The following is a 26,704-nucleotide window of genomic DNA, read 5'->3' on the forward strand; positions in this document are numbered from 1 at the left end:
TCCAATGCCCCCTGCCCCGGGCAGGGACACCTCCCACTAGACCAGGTCCCTCACTCACAGCTTGCTCCTCCCGAGCTGTTCAACAGGTAAGTCACAAAGCTGGGTCGAGACAGAGCAGGTTTGCTTGCAGTCCTGTACTGAAGACCACTGCACGATGTTGTTTCTTCATTTTGGTTAACACTACTTCAGTGAGAAGAGCATACACAGACAGAAGAAATAATAATTAGGACTTCATGTTCTTTAAAAAGCAGTAGCTGTGCTCACATGTGGAAACATTTCAAGTTAGATGAAAGAGTGAAGTTACTTCAGCACTTGTGATGTGTTAAGAACTGCAGAAATAAGCTATGAACTCTATCTTGCACTGAAAAATTTCCTTTATTTTCGCACAAAAATAGAAAAATCTTATTAACAGAATTTACATTTTTAACATTATAACCATTTTTGAAGTGGTTAGCTACGAACCATTTCAAAATGAAAATAGCAGAAAACATGAAATACAAACGTAACAGGAGTATTTCTCCAAGTAAATGCCACCATCTAAAGGTATCTTTAATGATTCTGCAACTGACTTCAGTTGTGATTAAGGACATAATTCTACTAAACAAGCTTAACAAAAACTTTTTTTTTTTTAAACAAAAACTTTTTTTTTTATATAAGTTCCCTGAAATTACACGTTCCCTCACGTAGAGATCAAACCTGACTCTGTAAAACCAAAGAAGAAAAATAAAAAAAAGTGAGGCTATCACACATTCACATCCATTCTTTTCAAAGCAGTCTTGTCCTCCAGACTGTCAACACAAAGAAGAAAAATATCAGCTTCTCTCTGCAGCTCAGCATAGCCTTGGGAACACCTCATTACAGCACCAAGCTGTGTTGCTGTTGGGTCACACTGCTCTAACATGGTCCCTTAGTCTTCATCTTCATTTGTACTGCAAAGAAAAAGCAAAGGATTTGTCTTTGAAGGCACCTCCAAGAAATTTCCCTTCCCAGTAGAAGCTTCCGAATACTTGTCAGGTTCGGACACATGGTTTTCTTCTTGTTCCCGTAAAGCAAAGCAACTTGCAGCAGCCAGTTCTTCAGGCTGTTCTGAAAGACTAATCGCAGTGCGCATTTGCTTTTCTAATTCTTCTATCAATTTTCCAGGAACAGACGTAGATTGCAAAGAAGCCGTTGATTTTTCATCACTAACCTCAACCATCGAAGTGTTTGCGACTTGCCTTAATCCATCACAGTCAATAAGTGGAGCTGTCCCCTCCTCTTGAAGCACGCCTTGTGAAGAATTTATTTTCCCATCTTCACCGGCTGAGGACTCTTGCTCATCTGAATCAGAGCCTTCTGTCTCAGATGAAGTGCTGCTCGATTCTTCAGAGTCACTTGTCTCCGACTCAGAGGAAGGCAGCTGTTGCCTGGAAACTGCAGCAGCAGCTTTTAAGTGTCTCTCCTCTTCTTGTACCAGCAGCGCTGCTGCTTCCAGCTCTTCCAGCTCAAATCCGAGGTGGGACTTAGCCAGTGCGGTTTTCTGCAAGGATTCAGAAAGTGCAGCCAACTTTTTTGACCTTTAAACAAGAACAAAACATGTTTAATGTTACAAACAGAACATTCCCATTTGATAATGAGAACAAATCAAACATTTCTACTATTCACTTGGTTTGCAAACAACTTCCTATTCCAGTTATAACTGTAAAAGTTACACAAAAGTATCCGAAGTACTGGTGATTACGATTATTCTCAGCAATTTTTCTTATATGGCTAAGCAATATCCCACTGAAAGCCTTCAGTGACATTTTCAGGAAAAAACACTGCTTTGTTGTTTCAGCAATACACAGTAAACTACTGGTTTCACAGGGATTCTCAAAACACCGATCTCAGAACAAATCTTTTCAGGATTGCTGTCTTTAGCAGTGACCTCTGCAGTATTTGGCTTATTGAATTAAGTTAAAATGCAGCAGAATCATTTTGTTTTACTGCCCTTCCAGATGTCTGCTAAACACAGATGAACTGATAGAGCAGAGTTGATCAAGTCCATCTCAGTGGGTTGTCTTCATTATTTAAATGCCTGATTTTTTACCGTTAACTCTCCCAGAACTATCTGATGCCTTCAAATCTTATACTGGTTACATATTTATCCACCTCTTAACTCCGACCTCTCTAAGAAACACAAATGACAGTCAATAATAAGCTGACTCTGCAGAACGGCCATAACCATACTCCAGGCCTCCGGGAATCAATCTTTCCTGCATTAGAAAGTTTGAGAAAAATATTCGGCAACTATGTTATTTATCCTACACTTGGTTTCCTCTGATATATTCTCCTCACTTCACAGCTACCTTGGTGCATCCACGAGGTGTCCAACACACTGTGCTTTACCCTGCATTTGTACGACAGCTGAAATGGAAGTGAAGAAAGCTATCGGGACCGTTCAGATAAGCACCACTCCTACAGCAGGCACGTTACCTCAGCTCCTGATCTTTGGAGCAGCCCTATCCATTTCCTCAAGTGCTCTGAAGTCAGCACATGCTTTACCAGAAAAGGGCATCGTGGATTTAAAAACAGAACAAAAAGCTAGGGAATGCCTGGAACTGGGGCGGGGGAGACACCACCACACAGAGGGGAAACCAGGTATAAAACCAGCAAGCATACATCCTGTTTCTTGTTGTAGAGTTTTGCCCCAGACTATCAATCAACTTTTCACCACTTCCTGCAACAGCAGGTCTGCTATAAATCCTGCAGTAACTGACTGGCTTTCATTTCCTCTGCCAAACCCTGCTAACCTGCAAGGCACGACACGCTGACACCGGAGCAAGCAGCTGATAATGTAATACATGACTCCTGCGAGGCACGAGTTAAAGTGCTTGTTCTCTCAGCTGAATGATTTTAAAGATCTTTATATTCTATTTCCCAGGGGGGATAATTACTCAGTATAACATAGACTCTTCAATTTTTCCCCCCCCCCCTGCTCCTAAAGGAATTGGATTTAAAACTGGGGGAAGGGAAGTTTAATGCAGCAGCTTATGCGTTTTTAGGCACAGCGCAACACTTAAAGGCTGAACTTGGATGAAATACAGCAACCTGCCTTCGCCCAACCCACGGAGTGGAAAACCAAGAAATAAGTGTTTACAGGAAATAACAGAAGCAACAGAAAAAAGGTATTTTTAGGACTTTTAACTCCAAAAAGCTTAAAGTTAAATCACATACCCAAACAGCTTCCAATGTAAACATGGGTTTCAAATGTTAAAGAGCTTGACATTGCCCAAATTTATTTAGGTAAAGTACTGCCAAATTTATTTATTTTTTTAAATCAATAACTTAATAATTGATCTTTTTATTTTTTAAGTTCCAGAGCATTTGAGAAGTTGCCAACTTTGTAACAGAGGAAACATCTTCCTTACTCCTTAAGTAAAAAGAAAGGCAGAAAGAAACCCCAAGCGATGCACAGCAAGGTTCATAAGGCCTTGCAGGTAAGTCGTACAGGAATAGCTGCCTCGCAGGGAAATTTGTTTCCTGAACACACCAGTTCGAAGCTGGGTTATGCTTTAAGTCACAGGAGTTTGCATCCCTTTCAGAAAGCATTTTTCTCCTTTGCTTTTGAAACACGTCCTTCCTCCTAACTTCACGCACGTACTCGCGTATGTGCCTCCTCCCACAGTAGGGGAGGTTAACAACATGAAGGCACAATTATTTTTGTCCTATCACGTGACTGTCCACAAGAATGTGACAAGCTCTACACCCTCAACTTGCTTTGTTACAGAGAATATTGTTTTCCTTGCATCGTGGCAGAGAATACGTGGTTCCTTTTAATTTCATTGACGCACAGTTTCCTCTGCTGACACATCTTCAACTCCAGCAACCTCAGTCTCACTACCTGTTTTACTACTGGCATTATAGATAGAAAATCAATTTTTCAAGCCCCATTTATCCACGTACCTTTTCTATCATGTCTGTCACTGTTTCCCAATCCTGTAGGTGTTCTTTGGCTTTTACTTATTTCTACTATTCTAATTTTTCCTGCATATTCTTCCTGCAAGATGTTCTGTCCTTGAAATCCCTTCCTTAAAAACTCCTTCCTCCTTTTTTAGTATTTTCTTATAACAAAGTTAACACTTGGGATAAAGAAATAAGGCACATAACCAAGTCAAGTATTAAGGAGATGTATGGCATCGTGTCCATTTTTACATTACTACTTCACTGTGCTCCAGATTACTAACGACAAGCGGTACAGAAGAAAATACACAGCGAGATGCTCATTTTATTCAACACACATTATTTTACTAAATTAGATGTGTGGTACCCCTGACAGATAAAAGAATGGCCCCTCTAAAGCAGCAGGTTTTTCAGCCCTCTACACTCACATGAATTTTTATCAATGAATTCAAAGAGAATGAATGAAAATGCTGGTGCCTGACAGCGGTGAACATCTGCCTTACTGGACAATGTAAAACTGCAGAAGGCATTCTTCTGAACATCTCGTTTCAATTCCTTCTGAGTGATCAAAGTAGACTACAAGATAACGATAATTAAGTCATAAAACAGCTGCGGCTTCCAGACTCACGTGTACTCCTTTTTCCTCAAACGATCTGCAACTACCGAAAGAGGAGATGCTTTTTATCTTTACAACAGATAACCAAAACATGGCATTGATTCAACCTCACAAGCAGATATTCTGCTTGAACGAGTGAATGCCTGCAAAAGGCCAACAATTCCACCCATCCTCCTGCTCTCCAGATCTGCCTTACCTCAGCTGTCTCCCATGGGGTCCCAGGGAGCAGTGTTGCGGCCACCACAAAGCACCAGGTCCCAGAGCACATCTCAGAAAAAAAGAAAGGGTGCAGACTTCATGCAGACCTGCACCACCACCAACTCAAGAATCACATTACACCAACCAGAATAGGAGTCTTCTGGTAAGCCATAAAAAGCCTAAAAAAATATTTTCATAGAAAACACAGAATGATTTGGCTTGGAAAGGACCTTAAAGATCGTCTAGTTACAATCCCCTGCCACGGGCAGGGCCACCTTCTACAGATCAGGTTGCTCAAAGCCCCACTACTATTTTTTTTAGCTCTTAGCTGCATCGGATATTTGATTTTAACTGGATTTAAAAGAGCATGAATAAAGTATCTTTTCAGTTACTCAGATTTCTTAGCAGATGAAATGTTTCCTCCCAACTTTTACTCTGGTCATCAAGTCTCTTCCAGAAAAAAATGGAAAGCCTACAGAGCTCAACATTTCAAATGTGAAAAATAAATTCAGACTGTCATGCTCTTGACAAATTTATACATAAAAGCAGCAAATTCCACTCCCCAACTTTCTAATCTTTTATATTAAAAAAAAAGGCACTCGAAGAGCAGCATTGTGTCATTGCACCCCTCCCGTTTTCCTGTGCAAGGGACTAACAGAACCGCAATTAGCTATCGGTCCATCTTGTTTAAGGGAATTATCTTATTTCAAGGAGAACTGAATTTCAGGAGTGCACTTCACATCAGCCTTAAGAAAAGGTGGCAGTACTCCTTGGACAAAAACAAGGCAAACAGCATTAAAATCAGAGCCTGGAAAATGCTTTCAAGGGATACTGCGGGTCTCTGAGCTGACAGTTTCCCTGGCTGAAAGATAAGGGGCAATTCAGGAAACAGAAGTGAGACAGCAGAAGTGAGATATGATGCGTGAGAGACTTGCAGTAAACAGGTCCTGCTGTTTCCAAAATCTTTTGAGTAGCATTTTAGAGATTAAACAGCAAATACTTTAATTTTTCAAGTATGATTAATGGAAACGCATGATTACTTTAAGACATGCTCATTCCGTATGCACATCGTGGTAATGATATCTTATTATTATGGTAATAGTGTTCTTACATAAACCTGCATAATAAGCTTTAAAGGTGCTACACAAGATAATTATTAGTTATCAAGACGTCAGTTGCTTAAGGAAAATGCTTAATTACAGGTTAAGCTGATCAGATGCATGTTTTGTTTAATGTACAGCTTCAAGAAACAGGTAACAACAGAGGCATCTCAGGTCCTGTCCATTAGTCTGAAATTAAAATCTCAAGACAGAAGTACTGCAATCCTTGCCTAGGCAGCAGGGAAGTTTGTCTAAAAGAAACAATAGATGCTGTTCTACAGAGCTCAGATTATAAAAGAGTAAAACTGGGGTGAAAAGAACAAAGATTTGAAGAGATTTAGTAAATAAAGGGAGACAGATAACAGGAAAAAAAGAGGATTATGGCAGCAGAAAAGGGAAAGCTGGGTGTAGGATGGCAATTTGAAGGACCGATCAACAGACAAAACTGTAAAGTTTAAACAAGCTACAGTCTACAATTACACTGCTGTACAGGAACTGTAAGAGTACTTTCTGCCCCAGTGGCCTTTCAGAAAGCAGAGATGGTTTTCTTTCCCTCATTTCTGCACCTCCTGTAGTGCTGATCATTCAGGATGATCACCAGGAGAGGTGAGGGCAATGGGGACTGAGTGCAGTGCCCAGTGACACGAGGGGCAGCTGGGGTGGGTGGGAAGCAGGACACGACTTCCCCAGCTACAGCCCGAGGGGCTCTGGTTCTACCTTCTGCTACGGAGTAAAGAGGGCACTGGGCTCTGATGAATGAAGATAGCTGACATCTCCAGAGCACAGAGGTACCAGACGAGGTCTCACAGAGGAAGACATACTGCAGGGACTTGCTTTTTTGCAGGAAGGCTTTTGTTAGCCAGAAGGAATGGTAACCTACCAAAATTACCTACCCAACCACAGCAGGTGAAGACCACAGGACATGGGGAGATGCATCCAGACATAAGATCCCCAAACAGTTTTCTGTTTGGGGACAAAAACCAAGTTTTCACCAAACATTAAGTACAAAAAAAAAAAAAAAAAAAAAGTGCTTCTGTATAATATGCTCATCAGTCAGAAATAGCACTATGAAAGGAAAAGGTTTAAAGAAAAAGTGTTAATGGGCCAGGCCTTTCCATCTGCCTGGTATCTGCCTTGCATCCAAATCTCTTGCTTAGCAGTTCGGCTATCTTAAAACAAACAAACAAGAAAACAAAGAACTTGAAAAATATGAAAATCAGCATTCTACTCCTCATTCTACATGACGGGTGGCACTGCATACTCGATCACAGCATTGTGAGTTGCATACCTAAAATGCTGTGCAAAGTATTTGCAAACATAGGAGTAAATAGTCAAATTGGCATGACAGCCTTTAAAAACAGGAGTCAGCAATGTTTCACTAAGGAATGAAAATAGTGTCTTCTTGTACTGGTACAAGCTTTAGCTTGCTCCTGTTTTTGTAAACAATAGAAAAATTATTTCTACTGAATCATAAGCCTGGTTTTGCATTTTACAAATGTATACAAACAGCCACTTTTCTGAAGTCCATGGTGTCAACTAGATATAACAGATAACAAAACTTTAACACAACAGAATTTTATTATTTTTTTTTTTTTATCTCCCCCTGCTCAATCACAATCAAGTTAGTGCACAGAGCACTAAGCCATGGCAGGTTGTGTTGTACTTGGGCAAGAACAGCTCAAAAGCAACAAAAGCATGGGAACCTGTGTATCAAAAACCCTGACAACAGCCTTGGTTACCAGCCTGGTGTTTGAATGCAACCTAACTGGTCTTGGAACTGAGATTCATAACTCAAGTCTTGTTGTATGAGGCTGTTCCAATGTGTCCTGGGCCTGTTAATTGTGTTACAATGGGAATCAGTCCCTAACAATACTCTAACTTGGCTCTACAGAGCTGACAAGCCCTGTTTTAAATGTAGAACACTTTCCATTAATTATATTTAAGCCTTAGAGGCAAGATAAACAACGCTCAAAGAAACAGTAGATACTTCAAGTGCAGGCTTGCCTTCGCAGTGTTGTAGGCTCCACCAAGTGGGAAAGCAGGCCTGCCTTATTGCTAAGCAGCCATCCCCTGGTAGCCCTACAGCTCCCTGAGAGCCACTCAAAGACAAACTAGCAGCACGCTGTGCCAGCCAGCAGGGCTGACAGGTACAAAAAGAGCAGTTAAATAACTTACCTCCACTCGACAGGAGCTCTGGACACCTAGTGTTCATCTAACAGCAAAGCTGCTGCGTTAAGCGAAAGGCTTCCCGTCTGCTGGGTCTTCAGGTACTCCCAACAGCCTCCGTGTGCTGGGATGGCTCCACGAGAAGCCACGGAGCTTAAGGAGAAAGCATCAGTCTATATTTAAACTCTCTCTCCTGACAAGGCCTGGCAAAATTCAGACTTAGGAGAGAAAGCCTCACAGACATCCTTTTTCTCAGATACAAGAGATAAGATAACAAGCAGCACGCCCAGCCAGTACAACCACTTTAAAGGTGTTCCAGATGACAGACCTGGCAGCACTGCTTGCAGTTTCCCACAACTACATGTACTTGTTAGCTAGAGGCACCCTCAGTACAACCCCAGGGGTATTGCTATCTCAGGCACCACTGGATTCAAACCCCAAGCAGAGCCCCAGCAGCTCAGACAGAGGGCACCTCGGTGTAAGGATCTGCACGACACTGAACACCGGGTAAGCTCTGAGGGGTAAGGGAACTCTGCCTTGCCCCAGCGGTGAGGGACAGGCTGCAACCTGACGTACCTGCTGCTTCAGCACCGACACCGGCCACCAGAAGCTGCAGACCCTGCAGCTCGGCCCTTTTCCTGCCCACAGGGGTCTCACCAGATTCCATCCATCGCTGTCTTCCAAGCCCATTTTGGCTTATGGGGCTACACAAGGGGTATGAAGAGACCTTGTTCAACATTCAGCCCATTGGTAATGCCAGCATCGACTTCTTAAAGGAATTCTGTCATCATCTGGATGAAAATTAGTCTCCCTCAGGCAGCAAATCTACTGCTTAAGGTCCTTCATGCAGAGGACTCAGTAAGTTACAGCTGACCACATAAAAAAAGAAAGTTGATACAAGAGTGATGCAGCTGAACAAGCACCCAGCTATTCTTACAGACTTGAGAAGAAAACGTGTTGTTCCTCCACCTAAAATTTAGATGTCAGCTTCCATCCAGGCCTGCACAGCTGCTTCAGCAACCGAAGCGGTGATCTTCAGGGAATGTCTTGAAGCTGGTAACTGAGCTCACCCTTTTAAGTAACACGGAAAGTCACTGGAAAAGCACATTGTGATATCCAGGGGTGCCTGATAAGGTGGGAGAGGAAGACACATAGTTGAATTACCCTAACAGGACTGAAACTTCAGGGCTTTGGGCCAACACTAGCATGCTTCCGCTAGAAACCCAACTAAAAGTCAAACATCCCTCCACATTTGAAAAACAAACTGCTAATAAGAAAAAAAATGATTTAATTCTCATGATACAGAATTGAAAGACAAATTGATTTTAATAAGATAGTCAAGACATGAAGAAGTCTAGGTTTGATCGACCCTGACTGTAAAACATAGAAGCAATAACAAAAATGACATTGAACTGAAAAGCAGACTTCATTAATGTAGAAACACCTAGAGTCAACATGCACAAAAAGCATAAATGGTCAAACAATGAGATTAGATAACAAAAAAATCCTCCAGTCCAGGAACATAATCCTTACAAACGGACATTTAGCTGCAATCGTAAGAAACTCATCACACTAAACACACCATCCATTTGCTGAAACTACTCCTAAAGCCTCGGATTCTGCGTGGAGATAAGGCCTCTGACTCAATTACACCTTTTAGCGTGTTTTATACGAGACACCGTATTTCATCACATTTTATTCCACTTTCAAGGTTATTCCTAATGAGAGCTTCGACTTATCCTCGACGCAGTGACCTCCAAAGAGAAATGGTTTTGAAAAAGCCAGCTCAGAATTAGCCCAGACTTTTTGCAGTGTTTATTTGCTAGAAGCAGTAATGCACACACCAAGAGTGAGCCCCCCCCTCCAAATTAAGCTCTGAAAGTAATTCACAGCAGAGTCTGTAATCTTGGTAGATTTTAAACAGTTGCCTATCTGCACACTCTGTTCTACTACAAACTGCAAAAAGATCCTAACTTTACAGTATTTTTACTGAAAACTACCTTATGCACCCCTTTACCCCAACTTCCCACAGGCTTGGGGAACTATACACAGATTTTATCCAGTTCTGGGAACACAACCGGTCTCTACTGTGAAATATAACTCAAACTTCAACGAAGCAGAACAACACTACCCTGAAGTCTGAGGCATGAAGTGGAAAAGAAAAATACACATTAACTGAGCCAAAGGGCAACCCTTTCTTGGAAAGGAAATGCACTCATTCGGAAGAATACAGACAGTATTTTTCTCTCTCTCCATAGGCAGACAATACCTTAAGTTCCTAATGAGCAGAGAAGTACTGAAGTCTAAAATTTTACATTTCCTTCTTCAAAAATGGCACATCTACCCTCAAAACTCCTCTTACTGTACCAGTAAAACAGAAAGCCATTCCTTTATGGAATAGACAACATCTAAAGGTTGCTCTTTCCAACCTTTACTGTAATTTCATCTGTTTTCCTGAGATGCACCATCTGAAAGGTGGCCAATCATAACCCCACCTGACTCAGGAGATCTGAAAGAATCACGGAAAAGGTAATATCATTAACAGGCAGCGAGATAAACTCAAGCAGCACCATTCAACAGTTCTGTGCGCTTAGTTTATTACATATTTTATAGTAAGAGGCAGAACCAATAAATAACCCCATTAAAATCTCATTAACTCTGATCAATGCGTACCAAAGCTAACCTAAGAACAAAGCTGAATTTAATGTGTTTGTGAAGGAGAAAGAGGACCATTTTCTTCAGGACCTGGCTAAAAATTGACCTAAACTTTAACTAATCTTCTACATTATCTACAGCAAAAGAAAGACAGATGAGTGTAAACACAACACAAACAATGCAACATCTGTTCACACGATTTAGTACGAGACTAACCACTATCTTTATAGGTAAAAAAAAAAAAAAGTCTCTAGAACACAGCACTGAAAACCACATAGTTTATAAACATCCTTATGAAAAGCCAGCTGCTAAAATAACGCGCCCAGTCTATTCAGGATGTGCAAGTGCAGGTAAGAATTCACTCTTTCCATTTTTCTTAAGAGAATGGATTCTGATTTTTAGTCTAAATAATCCAGGTCTGCACACTTATACTGTCTATACTTACTGTTAATTATTTCCTTTATAACAAATTTTCAAAGTAACAGGCAACTTCAATCAAATTTAAGAGAAACTACAGGTTGAAAAAAAATCTTTGAAATCCCGCATGTTTCGTGAAAATAAGCAGAATCACATCAGAAATAGACAGCCCCATGAGAAGGGCAGGCAGAACACAACCACTGTGTGCTGGGTTGGTGGGAGACCACAGCATGCACATCCCAACTGCAGGTACCAACCAGCCCATCGGCGCTCAGACCAGCTGCTGCCTCTTGCCTGGTGGAGGTGTCAAGGGCTGAGAAGAAACCAGGGCACAAGGATGGGATTTGTACCAAGTTTATAGAACTTTTTTTCCCCCTTCTTCCTCCTTTGTAGACATCAGACAAAGTGGAGACTGGAACCGTATTTGCTGCTCACTGAATCTTTATCTTAAAGATAAGAAAATCACGCCATAAAAATGGGAGCACTGGGTTCAAAAAAGTCTCCCATTAGGAGGGAGAACAGACAAGAGAAACTCACCGCTCGTCTTCAGGTGACAGACAGGAGTCCTGAGCACAAAACAAAGGCTGACGTGGAAGAATCCAACAGGCTTATGGGCAACAGAAAATGCTTTCATCCCGAAATTCTGGCTTCCAAAGGGCATTGCCTGAATTCTGAGCTAAGAGCGATAACTTACGCTGCGAGCCAACTCGCAGTCATGTAAACACGAACTGCTATCTACAGAGCTTAAAGTATTACAGTCTGTTAAACATAAATCAAATATGAAACGCAGCACCATCATTTCAATTTAAGTGACTTCTTTATGTTAATAAATCTGAGTATTTCAAGTGACTTTTCCCTCCATATTTATTCTGTAGTTCCACAGCATTTCTTTCATAAAGAATCTAAATACTGTATGAGCTGAACTTCACATTTATAAATATTTAAAAAAAAGATGAAGCTTTCCAGTGTAACATTTTACTTTCATTACTTGGTCTTTTGATAAGTTGAAACTAAACATATCATGGATTATAAAAGAAATCAAGGACAGCTTATGTATATGATGCTACGAAAATATTCAGAAGAAAAAACAGGCTTGTAATTAATACTGGACTATAAAAAGAAACTGAACAGTGTTTATGTTTTAAGAATGCTTTAACTGAGTTTAGAAACAGCTCAGTGTTGCCAAAATAGCTTCAATAAGTTGCAACCAGCCTAAACATCCAGCAACTGCACGGCTTCCAAAGTTCTATATGGTAAATAACATAACGCAAGATTAATAGGAACTCGCCACAGAACAGACACAGAGAAAGGAACGGATTTTAAGATGCGATAGCAAGTGTTGGCTGTGTGACAGAAACAGAATGCCGACACTTGTCCTACGTCAGCAGCATCTCACTTGGAAATTTCTGAATTGCTGTTTACCTGTAGCTTGGGCTTCACCGTGGCCTCCTCTCATCTCCTCTGCCACCACCCTGTGCTTTCAGGGTACCTCGTATCGGCTGCCCTGGGGCAGGATCTCACCTCTTACACCTTTTGGGGGTGATGAGGCCACGTCCCACCGAGATGGCCGCACACCTGGCTCCCCACCACGGCAGGAAAGCCTGCAGCCATCGTGCAGCCCGCAGCCACGGTCCTTGCGGGAAGGAGTCCCCGGGGAATAGTGGGGACAGGTCCCAAGTTAAACGACCATCCCAACCCCTTCAGCACGGTTTCTCTCGTGCCATCCCTGTTCGGTGTTGAGATGTACGGGGGAATCACCGCGAGGGGTGGGAGCGGGCGGATGAAACAGAGGCAGCACTGACAGGGCTGAAAACACAACAGGAAGGCATTATCAGGCTGCACATCGGCTCCCCGCTTTGATCACAGCTGCACGCTCCACCTGCTCAGAAAGGCAGCAACTACATGAGCCCATCCTTCCCCCGTCGGAGCAGAAGCCGGCCGAGATGTGCCGACTGCAGACACGGCACCGAGCGCTGACCCTTCGGCAGGCAGGCAGGAGCTGCCTCCCCACGACTTGGGGAAATCAAAGCAAGGGCCTGAGGGGGAAAAAACTGGCTTTCTTCTTCCCCTTCTCTACCCGCAGCAAGGTGCATGCAGACACAGCCTGAAGGAATACGAGCTATAGAAAAGCGATGGAATAAATAGCGGAAAAAAAACAAGAGAGGAAAGGAAAGGAAAACATCAAAGGAAACTGCAGCTAGCAGCTGGGAGGAGAGATTAAATCCCTTGTTAGAATCCATGCTTTACAGGGCTTGCTAAAACATATATAAAGGGAAATTTCTGGCATTATACCCACCTGTCTATCACATTTTTCAGCCTTTAGGGCAAACACTGTTTTGCTTTAAGCCTCTTAAGTCAGTATATTACATTACTTGGGTATTGTTATTTACAAAGTGCTCCACGTACACCTACTGCTCTGCAGACAATTGAAGCGACACCTCGGGCCTTAAATAAGATGCAATATTTAATGAGAAGCATGGCAGCTCAGGATGACAGTAAACAAAGAGAAACTATATTAAAAACATGCATCAAAATAGTGAAAGATGAGACAAACACAATGTGCCTGCAAATTCTTAGTTGCTATTTTTAAATCAAAGAACTGTGATCTAAGGATTAAAAGCAGATGACTTGGCATGAAAATAAATAAAATTTGGGTCCTCTACCAAATTCAGGCACCAACTGCTCATGCACTCTGATCAATTGGTAAGCCCTTACCTAAGGTCTAAGTGCTAAATGATAGCAAAAAAGGCTAAAAAAGCCTATTTTAGTAACAAATCGTGAAAAATCTCAAATACTTTCTGCACCATATCCATAGCCAGTGTTTGAGCCATGAGGTATGAACCACGAGTTACGCTGTCTTGATGGAAACATAAAACAGCACAAAAAATCACCCAACAACCTAGGGAGAATGAGGGAACGCAACATACTGCTGGTCTGAATTTTTCCTGTTTCATATTCAATTAGATGAATTTTAGCTGCATTTTTGTTGTTTTTCTTGTATTACACAATAGCTAAACAACAAATCTCTGCCCCAGCATACTTGCAGACATGTCAAAAATCAATCTTTCTTAAGAATGACCCACTAAGTTTTTCCAGTTCTTTGCCATAACGTGGGTAATTCAGACATGCACATTCATAGAGCTTTTTGTCCTGTAACTCTCACCAATTTTCAACATTTTTAAAAGTAGACTCTAGAATTAGTCAGTCTGTTAGCAGGCTCACAAATGATGCAGTCTGAGGTCGTGCCACTTTTCTCCTAAGCGATACCATTCTGCTTCTTCAGTGAAACACCGTGCGCACGCTCTTACCTACTGAGAGATGAATAGGTACTCAAGTTCAAACTGTTCTCGAGCATGACCCAAGCTATTTTTCCTGCCCTCAACTGTCTTATGTTCTTCAATTCATAACCATAATCTACAATCTCTTATTGTAAATGTGCCATCTTATACTTGATTGTATTAAAATGCATGTTGTTCAAATAAGCATATGTTGCCAATCTGGGTCAGTCTGTGCAACTCATCTGTTCAAATCATTATTTCCTACTTTAGAAAAAAGAACAACTTTAAATGTCACCAGAAATTTTATCTAAAAGAGACATACTCTGTATTTTCTTACAGATTGCTTAAGTTATCAGCTAGTACTCAGACAAAGACTCCAAAGACAATGGATGATCCTCATTTCATAAAGAAACAAAAAATCCCGTCTTTTCCTTTTTTTTTTTTTTTCCTCCCCTTTTCCAGTATTTCCTAGAACACTGACACATTAGTTACTCCAAGGGTCAGTGGTACGTAAACTGAAATAGGTGTAAAATGAACCTCAGGAGCCTGCAAAGATCCCATTTGAAGCAGCCACTCCCATTACTGGTAAAACTTTGAAAACCAGCTGAAACATCTGAAAGTTAATACACTACCACAGGCCAACAAAGAAGTGGTAGAAAAGCAAACCTAAAGCAGCACGATTACTTCAAGCAGTAAGCAAATGTAGTCTGCCAGCAATAGGAATGCCAGTTTGCAAAGCCTGGTAAGAGGGAAATACATTAACAGAGGCTTGTAATCGTGAGCTACTGTTGCAAGGCATTGCAGCCACAAAAACCAAATAGAACAGCTTTCTTACTTCATTCACTGAAAAAGCGTGATCACAGTGCAGCACATCAAGATTTTTTATTTTATCCCTTGTACCTGCATGGACCTCAATATTGAGTGGAAACTGCAAAGGAAAGAATAACCTTCAAAACATGATCTCCACAGTCCAACAAGTTGTTTTGTTTTACACAGAATATGGGGGGGGAATTAAGGGGCTTCAGTGTATCCAGATAACAATACCATTCAAGAAAAACAGTGAAAAATATAGTTCTTTAACTACAAAATACATCAAAAGAAGGGATTTTGTACTGGTGGCAAGGAGGTTGTTGACTAATAAATAATATAACCAGCTACATGAGAGCATACACTAAAAGCAGATGCTAATGGCAAGGCTGCTTTCAAAGCAATGTGAAAGCAATTTTGCTTTTCTCTGCACCACCTACTTGGAATACTGGAATTTTATCAAACCTGTAATTCCCGTATCTTTCAATAAATTAAGCTTAATTTGGCAGTAATGAAGGTAAAGTAAAACCCACACTACAGCCAAAGCAGACTGCAGTTGACCATGGAAGTGTAATTCACATAAAATACAATCCTGTGAGTTGTATTCTTCTTAAGATCTTAACTGTAGGAAACGCTTAAACATACCGTACCAATCAGTTTAATCCCACAAAACCAAGAAACAGGATTTTCATCCAGAATATATTACTGCTTATGCTTTTGTTCTTCTGAATCATGGCTGCTGAATCCAAGAGGTTAACAGCTGAAAATTAGCATATTCTTCTAACAAGAGAATGCTTTCAGCCACTGATTAATACTTCTTCTCTGCTAATGATCCCCACACACACACAGACACACACACAGAGAAAAATTAATAAACTAGCTTGCTAGCAGCATACCATTTAACAGTCTGTTTGGATAGTTTTGTTCCTGAATCTTCCTTTCTGAACTTAGTATTTTCATCATAGATATGCAGTCAACAAGATCTACGCCATTCACCTCTCATTTGAGGGTAGTCCTTAGCTGGATGTTACAGCTAAGTTACTCCTAGGAACACTGCAAAGCCACAAAGAGAGAATAGGACTTCAAGAACATTAACCCTGTAAGTCGCAAAAAAGCAAAGACTGAAAGATTTTTGAAAGTCTGTTTTTCCTCTATTAAAATATTTTGATCTTTCCAAAGGTCCAAACCACTGAAAAAAAAAAAAAAAAAAAAAGCCAAGAAACAGATGCAAAAATGGCACAAAGTAGTTTCTACACGACCTTCCAGAGTTTTCTAGATCTCAGCAAATAATGACGGGGTCAAATTTTAAGTTTGCAGATGGATGATAAATTTCAGAAATAATTTCTAACATACAGCTATTTATATTCACCTAAAGATCATAATATTTGACTACACAAGCTTAAAGATGTTATATGTTATATGTTATAAAAATATTTTCCCAAATCGAGCGGAAGCTTGAAGCAGTTCTTTCAGGAGGGCTGTCATACTTAAGCTGCTCTTAAATGCTCTTTGCCCTACAAGCAAGCACAGAAGAGTACATGGGGGAGCCAATGTAACAAAACAGAAGGAAAGTACTACAAATAAGATGCTCCACAGAGGACAGAACTTGATGTAAATTAGTAACAGACACATAGTTATGCTAACAGCTGAATAAACGGAAGAGGCTTTTGACCATTTGATGGTACAGTGTGTTTAGATGGGCACAACAGCAAGCTATCAGCACCACTCCGATTATCAAATGTATGTTTGGAAAAAAACATGAGTAGGCTGCCTTTTTTTCCCCCATATATAAACAGTTGATCACTTGTAAAATAAATATTTAATATCAGTTAAAGCCAACAAAAGAGGTCAGAACCAATATACAGAAATCTTCCCTCTACCAAACCACAGCAATGGACTAAAACTATGATGCCGAAGGCAGAGATCCTTATTCCCCTACTTTAGTGGCTTTATCATTTCTTATCTTAAAAAACCTAAATCTCGCCGATCTTACTTTTTTCTGAAAGACTTGTACTCCTTGATGCCTTTGCAACAGCAGCCCGTAAACCTTCAGGCCCACATTACGCTGTATTGATTAAAAGAGTAATTCAGAAAGCCTAGGGAAAAGGGAAGGGGAGCTGAACAATCACAGTCAATCTCATCACCTCAATGACACACTGTGAGTGTAATTAATCCTACATTTATTTAGAGAACTTCACACCCTACACATCAAGCAGCAACTCCCTGCTGGCTTCTGACTAGGTAATTATGTTGTAACAAGGACTAGGTTTTGATTATAACAAAGAGATGAAAAGGAAAACAGAGCTATGAAGCTAGGATATCTTTTAGGGTATGTCTAACCTGCAAATCAACAGAAGCAAACGGAACACGTTTAGCAATATTGACTTGGCTTTAGTCTAGTTCCAATAAAGATACCAGCTTCTACAGAGGCTGCATAAATGACACCAGGGATCCTGGTTCTTTAAAGCTTACTCTAAAGCAAACAGTCCATGCTTGAACTGGCACGTTATACCTGGAGTCATCCAAATTAGCAAGATTACATTTGTCGTAGGTGTAAGTATCTGTACTCTGCAACGAGGAGGTGTGACTGCAGAGCATGTACACACCAAAGCAGCCTGTACGCAGGTGTCATAAATCAAGTTGCAGGCACAGTTCCACGGGACATGCTGAAGCAATTTAGTGGCTCATCCCTCTTAACGTAACAGATCTCCTTTACCGTGAGTCAAATCTACAGCAACACACCATGTGAATAATGACTTCAGAATTTTTTGCAGTAGAACGGATCATGAAAAAAATATGAGATGGCAAGATAAAAATATGCTGTTGAAAATACAATGCAAATTATATGGGATCAAACATCTTACTCTTCTGCATTCCTTGAACCCACGAACTTTGGAGACGTATAAACTATAAAACTGCCTAAGTGTAACTACCCCTGGAGAACTGCCAGGGGCCCTACCAGCTTCAAATCCATTTCAGGAACACAGGAAACATACGTTTACCAATAATGAAGTGGTATATGTTTAAACCTAAACATGTATTTAAATGTTAGGTAAACATACTTTAAATCGGCATGGGCTCAATTGTTTTCTTCCACAGGGATGCAGAACGGCATGCACTTAACTGCCTGCACCACGACTCGAAGCTGTTCAGCCCTGCACTCCGCCACTGATCTTACAGCCAGCAGCATCACACGGCTGAGCTACGAACAGAGCGGTGCAAACTGGAGTACAAAGCACTGGAGAAAGACATCAGGCTACACAAAGGAACCTGAGCACAGCAGAAGTCAGTGGGTGAACTACTCTGACATCTATCCATAAGGGAAACAACTCCTACGGGGTCACAGACAGAACTATCCTCCAGCAAGGAAAGGGAAGGGAAGAAGTTCTTCTGCAATAAACCCACACTTGATTCCCCGCTCTTCACAGCCCAAACGTAGCTATGAGACAACCAGTGGTTCCCCAAAGCTCTCTCTCCTCTCCCTCATCATCTTCTGCTTTTTATATCAGAATGGTGCGAAAGACAGAGAAAAGCTCAGACTTTAATACACGTCCAGTTGTAACCTCACTTTGGAGAGGCTGCCATATGTATCAGAGCGGTTTGTAAAAGCTCTGACCTAAAGAAGAAAAGCATGCAAACCAGACAAATTAAATTTAATTTTATTATGGAAATGAAAGTAGTAACAGAAGTGACAGCAGGGTGGATGATAAGCTCACTTAGCAGGGGGATCAAATGAAGTGATGACATGTCATTATGACCTCAGGGGTTAAAGATGCAATTTTCCATCTGGCTGCATCTGGCTTTTCAACATAAATGTTGACACCACCTGCCGAGACTTACGACAAGCTGCCTGCATAGGTCTTTGTCGAGCTTTTGTTACCCAGGTTAACCTTTACTTTTCTCTCTCTTCTGATAGGTTTTGCCGAGCAACATGCTCCCTTCCTTCAAAACACGATGGAGTTAAAATGATTTTACATGCCATTTTATACCACAGAACCGTATTTATTTCACAAGCAAGCTGGAAGTCTAAAAAGCAGGTAAAACTAAACTTAAGACTGCAAAAGAAAAGATGAAACTTCAGCTATACTAGCTAATATCTTTTATTATCTAAGATTTCCAAGAATTTACTTTTAGTTACAATTACCTCAATAAAATCAGTTTCTCAAAAAATCCTTAGAATTAGAGCACTGGATTGTACTCACCATATCCAACTGACTATTAGCCACCTGCATTTGTTTTTATTCAGAAGCTTAATCATTTCCAATTCCAGACACACTGTGCTTAAAATAAATCATCTTCTGCCAGCCCAGTGACACATGCACTTATTCATCTAATTTAGCCACAGCCAAATGATGATCTCAAACCAAATTTGTAATCTGCTATTGACACACTGCTGGCTATAAGGTTTTGTTTCCACTCTGAAATTGAAAAGGTAGTAACTACCTGTGGTGCTCCCATCCCAAAGGCTTCATCTTGACTATTATTCTCTTACTACCATACGATATATCCATTGTACTTCTGCCTATGTCATTGTTTTTTTCCTAAACCTATGACTCCCAGAGTTTTCTCTGCCAGTACAGGTGAGCTAAAAATCTTGCTTCCAGCTGTTTTTAAAGTGCCCAGATTCTTCACTAAAAATAACCTACAATCTGTTTTAACTGTTAAACAGAGGCCCCAACCTCCACTAGGACTGGGTAACATCTCATGGAAAGAGAGGAAGAAAAGAAAAACCCTTCACTGATTTTTGAGAGTAACCTGGGACTACACCTATGAATAGAGAGGAGAAAACGGAGACAAAGAAGATTAATGAAGCTTGCACAGAGCAAAGAATAGCTAAGAAACAAAACAGAGAAAGTATCCAAACCAAGTGGGTATGCAAATTATTTCATTAAAAGACCACTAAAGAAACCTATGAATTCTTTCCCCTCCCAAAACTCTTTCCCACAGAGGCAATTATCAGAGAGCTGTAACAACTTTCTGCCCCTGGAACCGCATGTGTACCACCCTCCCATCCCAACGCCTTACTCACCTTGAGGAGCTGGAACCCTTGCTCTTACCGGACTATTCACCACTCCTTTCCAAATCTGTTAGGTATTTTCTGAGTGAAAAGTGGACTCAGTAATTCCCTTCAACACTTACAAGGGGAAAAAAAAGTGCCCCCACTCACCTAGAACATGCTTAACTTCAAGCACACGCTTCACTGCTAAACTGAACCAGGAATGACTTAAGCATATGCTTAAATGCTTTCCTGATTCAGGCAAGTTCATTCCTAAAAATAGGCAAAGGTTTCTACTGTTCCTCTTTCTCTTGTTCTCCTAATGACAGACAACTATTGTGCCATGTCATTATGACAGTAAGATAGCTTAATTGCCCTCTTTCCAGAAGCTGTCAGTTCTGCTTAACTGGTACATAATGTATGTGTCTGGCAGTAAATGTGTTAATGTAGCAGTCACTTATATCTACCATACATTTTCTTCTGCTACGTTTAAAGAAATTCTTGGGTTTTCTGACTGACCTCCTTATCACTGAATTCACTGATATGGGCAGCAGTGATATCACTGTTCTGTGACTCATTTATTTGTGAAAGATCATGAAATAACTCCCTCTTTCATTTACTTTTTCAAGTCAATTTCAACCTGAACATGAATTTCCCCATACTTGTATTAAAGGTCTTGGCAAAAAAGACCCCTCAGAAATGGAGATTTGGAACGAACTGGCTGCTCTTGTAACTAACCAGGTTTCATCAATCAAAAATATTGGAAACATCCGTAGTTGCTTTTGTGTATCATCGCCTGCAGGAGCGTGATCTTTTTAACATATAGAGAAGAGTAAGACTCATCTATATGAATAGCACATACTAAGCAGTTGTGAACAAAAGGCCTTTAACTTATGAAAGAGAAGTGAGCCAGCTTGCACACTGCCCTTTCTGATTGTGAGAATTATCAAGCTCCCTCTATATCCCCTCATCACTTCTAGTATCTTGCACACTATTTCTTACCCACAGATAACCCATCTTGAATTGTGAGCTAGAAGGCAAAGACTACTTTTATCCATTGTTAGGAAATTGCTATGTTGCTATATTATCAAACATGACAATGGCACTTTTTGTATTTGTGTTAGGAAGGCCATGATTCCCAGATTTAGTCTGGAAGTGGCAGAGTCACTGTTTCCTCTCCAGAGGAGTGGAAGCCGAAGCATATTGCCAGGCAGAGTGAGCTGGCAAGCAACTACAGGGGCAACAGTATACAGCACACAGATTTGAGACACTTATTCTGGTGTTAATAATCAATTGGTACACCTGCTATAGTTCATAAATCAACTGTTTCATACGGATTTAAACTGTCTGCATGTGCATTTGACCTGAATTGGAAGCTGTCAATACTGTAAGTAATTGTAAATTCAATGCTGAACTTGAATTTGTTCCAACCATCTTCCGGACGTTACATAAGTTCTCTAAAATCTCTTACTCCTAGGACTGCAATGGCATGAAAATTCCCCTAAAGCTGTTTTTCCCCCTAAACCATTAATAATCAATGAAAATTCACACCTATATTTAAAACGCAACTCCTCCCTCCCTTCTCCAGTGATGCCACCAAATAAAAAAATGAACTGGATGTCTTCTCCCATGTTGTAGGAATACCTGGATAACAAGGTTACGAAATGAAATAATGGAAAACATTTCCCTTTATAGGATGTAGCCTGTATTTTAGTTTTACTGATTATTTGTTCCTACATGCAGTATGCTAAAAACCTTTCCCACATCAATAACAAGTTCAGAACTTACTTGGTTTTTTGAATCCAGACGCAGTAGTCTGTAATGAAGAGATCGTTAAGGAGGTAGGCAGGGTCGCTCTCCCTAAAAATCTTGTGAATGTCCAGCAGACACTTCAAAACCGCAGCTCTTCCTGGAAATAGATTTTTATTTCTGTAATTCACTAGAAATTAGTCATTATGATTTCTATCTTCTTCCCACCTTTGAGACTTTAATAACAGCTATCTACAACCACCTTGGAACTTTAAGTTGATTCACCGTCTCAGAATTGCAGTCAGATGACTGCCCCTCGGCTCCCACATCTCTGTGGATGCAGAGCCTCCGACTTCAGCAAGAAAATCTCTGCAAGACTGAAGCCTCGAGGCACAGTCATGCGTGTAATTCTCAACAGCTCAAGAAGCCCCCTCCCCCTGCCTCTCCTTTCTTCTCACTGTATGGCTCTATACCACATCAAAAAAAAAAAAAAAAAGAAAAAAACAAGCTGGAAAGTAACTCACGGATAACAAAAAGGTTATGCCCCATCATCATTCCCCTGCTGAAAAAAAACATAAAGCCTATTTCTCTGTATGCCTACACAAACACCTGCTTTGGGAAAAAATAAAGTTGGAAACACACAGCCCAGAGCAGGATCAGGCACCCAGAAGCCACAGCAATTGTGTAAGCCCGTGTAAGTGATACCATTGCCTAACAGCTAACAATTGCTTTAAATTAAGCAGAACTTTCCCTACTGCTCTTAGTTACAAAGTAACTTGGCAAGCTGAGCCTCCCTCCAGAAAGAAAAATTCACTTCAGGCTCAAGAAAGTGCCATTTGACGTACAGTTGATAAATGCAGAAAAAGATAAAGCCTTGAACATTTCCTCATTCCACAACCAGAAATCTTTCTGCAGTCGGTTTGTTTCTGTTCATATGCAATTATTCCTTGTTAGTAACTTCTCTTCCTTGTGTAAATTCCAATTAACTAAAATCTCCTCCTTCAGTTTTCTGATGGGAGTTGCTAAGGGGTTAAAGGCTGGCACACTAAACAACAAAAAAAAAATATTTTCACTGCTTAATGGGGGAAAAAACATTCAAATGAAAACAGCCACTACTGCAAATGGAATCTAATAACCCTCTCCCAAGAGACTGGCTCCTCCTAGGCTATGAAACCTGAACATGGATGAAATTACATTTTACAGAATTAAAAAAAGGAAAAAAGATCAGAACTCCCCCTGCTGTTTGAGCACAACATTTTTGTTTGTTGCTTGTTGTGGAGTAATTCCATGCTGCAAAATATATAGACAGAGAAAGAAAGTGAAAAGATGGGGAAGACCACAGTATAGAAAAAGAACACTGAGAGCACAAAGCAATGGCAAATAAAAATAAAAAAAAATGTGTATAGAAAGCACTACTTTGGAAAAGAAGCAATTGAAGAAAAGTCAGGGAAGAATGCAAAAGAAATGACAACCCCAAGTATAACTGCTGAACTTTCAGATTCCATCACCATCAATGCCTGTCAAACCAAACCTGTCAAACCGAACTATTTTGACTACAAAGAAGTATGCTCTTTTAAAAAGAAATTATACATGGAATTAAAATTTTGCTCAACTTTTTGGTTCTAGCTGTCAAGCTGCCAGCCTGAACCATTTACAACATCCACTACATTTACTCAACTGCCAAGTAGCTATGTAAATTAGTGACTCGAACACTAATTCTCAACAAAGAAGTAGTCCTTCTTCATTAATTACAATTTTAGATTACTGTAGCTTAACATCTCTGTCCTCACAGAGGCTGCAGCTCTAGCCAGCCTTAATCCCTGCTCAGCATGGGCATTCAGGAACCCCAGAGCTGTGCCTGTGTTAGCAGAGGCAGCTCCCAGCTCCTCTTTCAGCCCACGGCTGCACAGTGAGCAGCTGCCTGTGCTGGTGAATGCAGCATCTTCTGCACAGAGATGACTTCAGTGATGCCCACCTTACCTCTGCCTTGGAACACTTCCAAATCCTGTATATGTTTAAAACATGCTATACGTTCTTGTAATAAAAATATGATTTTGTACACCACTACGGGACACTTCATTTGTGAAACACAACCAGAAGATTACACTGTATTTACAAAACTGACTTTGAGTAAGTATGCAGATAAAGCATCCCAGAGACGGGGCACTATAGTCTGTATTCATGGTCTGGGGCGTTTTTCTGACTTTTCAGACAATTTGCTATTACCACTAACATACTGACTCTAATCTTATGTGTTTTTTTCCCCCCATACTTTCACTGGAAAGGGAATATATAAAATTATATTTAATTTACAGATTGTGGAAATGATCTCTACTAAGTCACACTGCACATACCAAGATAGGATGGGAAACAGGACAGCTGCTTTTTTTGGCAGCTCAACCCTTCTTTGCTAAGATACACCGACATTAATGTAGATTAAACTTTCATCATGTTGTCTCTCAAGATCATACATCTCTTCTGTTACAAGAATAAAAAAATAAATTTGTGTCTGAGTGATACACGAGTGGGAATGGTAGATGGTGAAGGCAGGCTGGGAACAGCAGGGGTAAAAACATGGCTCTGAAGGACTCTGTGACACTGCCATCAGCAATCCCATCCCAGTCCTGACATTCCAGGGGAGACTGATTTAAAGTAAGTCAGCAGAAAGTTATATCAAAGGCAGTTTAGTTACACTGGAGGTAGGCATTCCCTCTGTTTCACTGCAGCAGCCCTTACCAACAGCCACCCTCCTCCTCCTCCGGCAGCCGAAGTCCTGCAGGGGGTGGCCGAGCAGTGACAGAAGCACATCTCCCTGCCTTTGGGAGCTCAGAGCAATGCCTGGTACAGTTGTCGATCAACAACAGCAATAAAATAGCTGAGGGAATACAAGCATGGTTTTCAGATGTGGTAACAACGATGGGAAAAGATGAAAGTGTCAGCAACACACGCGTGATGATCTTCAGCTGAGGAGACAGAACACTGAAACAAAATGAAAGCAAATGGAAAAGAAAAACAGCTCTTCAGTGGATTTGCTTGGGTTCACACGTTCACACGGAGATTTTATGTATGCACATGCATGCAACACATCAAACAGGGAATCCCACACAGGAGGAACACAAAGCACAGCAAACACACTTCTGCTTTCAGGATATGCATCTTATACGCGTACCCAGTAAATAAGTCCCTATAAAAACTCCTTACCACAGGAATGAAAAATAAGCACTGAAGAACAAACACTAGTTAAGCCTTGAAGTAGGTTATCCCATGAAATACAGATGATTCTCAGCCAATTTTTGTGAAATCCCATACCCTTATGTTTTGTCTTTGGATACACCTACTTCAGTCTCCAGCAGGCACCCGGCTGCAGCTCAGTACCCAGCACCATTCCTGCTCACGCTGCCTTCAGCGCCCTGCTGCACTCCTGCACCTCCCCCTTCTGCACAGCTCTTCGTGACGTGCCAGTGGCAGTGTTTGTGAAACCGTACAGAGAGCTGGAACAGGGAACCGGTGAAGCCAAAAGATGAACAGGTACGGGAATTTTTTGGCGGTTATGTCAGTCTCACTCACAGAAATGTTGCCTGCCAAAGCAAAGCTAAAACGTGCTAGTTTTAAAAAGTCTCACTTCTTTTCTAGCCCTAGAATTCTCATTTTTTAAAATTCACCACACATTAAAAGTTGGGGTCTTGGAAATGGGGTCTCTGACATTTCACTTCCTTTCCTGACGTTAACAATCATCCCACTTGTGCTGGATGAGAGCAGCAGCAGCCTCAGAGGAAGAGCAACAGAGGCTGAGCACCCAGGGCTGAAGTTCCTGAAGTCAGAGCACGGCTGCAGATCACTGGGTTGTGCTGGAGTTCACTGCTACCACAGCTGGCAGGGGGCAGCCCACAGCTGGAGTTCTAGATTGTTTCAGAAATTCAGTTCTTCCCACACATGACTTCAGAAATTGATATAATTCAACCCCAGCTATTTGCCACTTGATACCAAAACTACTGTTTTTACACAATAATGAAATTCTACTGGTTTTAATACTGAATGTTTAGAAGTAGATTCATCCTTTCATTTTACTTTACTTTGCCTATAGAGTATATTTTTCCATATGTGCAAGAAGGAACATTCACCTAAAGAAATAAACCGAAATTTTGTCATCTCATGAAGCAGAGAGAAGAATGCCATTCTGAAAAACAAGCAAAGGACTCTTCTGACTTCTGAATGAAAATCTCCTGGCAATAAGTTACCCTGCAGCCAACAGCGATAATTATTTCGCCCTAAATCTATGAGCATTAACTTCTGCGTGGAAAGAGGCGAAGCATATTTTATGTCACAGAGGATAAATAAGTCCCCTATTTTTAGCTCATAGATGATGGCTTCCAAATCAGCATTAGGCAATGGTAGCACAATGGCAGTAAATACTGACAGAACCAGCTCGTGCCACGTACTTACTACAAGTCTCCTGAAAAAGGGCTCCATATATTTCCATAAATGCAGAACACAGATTTTGCTTGAAATAGCACCGTAGCTAGTACGTGCCACTATTTCATTCCATTTTTTAATTATCCAAAGAACAGTAGAGCACATATCCTCGACAACACTGAAGTTTGAACAGCATTGCTGAAGTATTTTACGTATTATTGCTAACTAAAACAGAATGAGAAAATCTGCTAAAGACCTTAATATTAATCAGCTTAATGCATTTTGTCTTATGATTAACACTTTGGTGGGAAGTCGTAATTCAAATTAAGAAGCGTTTCAACCTCATGCAAAGTCCTTAATACCTTAAAAATGAAGTATTCTGTGTTTT

The 26,704-nt window shown here is 40.8% G+C and overlaps 1 protein-coding gene across 1 annotated transcript in view; it reads right to left on the reverse strand.

Moving 5' to 3' along the window:
• Positions 1–515: 515 nt before the first annotated feature.
• The window catches only part of SHQ1 (SHQ1, H/ACA ribonucleoprotein assembly factor), a 45,463-nt gene continuing 19,274 nt past the window's right edge, over positions 516–26,704 (reverse strand). Inside the window, exons 12-13 of the mRNA XM_032194096.1 lie at positions 21,943–22,063; positions 516–1,556 (exon numbers count right to left, since the gene is read on the reverse strand). Coding sequence (XP_032049987.1) covers positions 908–1,556; positions 21,943–22,063 — 770 coding nt within the window. The 3' untranslated portion in view covers positions 516–907. The remainder of the gene's footprint in view (positions 1,557–21,942; positions 22,064–26,704) is intronic.

The sequence above is a fragment of the Aythya fuligula genome, chromosome 10 (genome assembly GCF_009819795.1).
Source record: "Aythya fuligula isolate bAytFul2 chromosome 10, bAytFul2.pri, whole genome shotgun sequence".
Lineage (NCBI taxonomy): Eukaryota > Metazoa > Chordata > Aves > Anseriformes > Anatidae > Aythya > Aythya fuligula.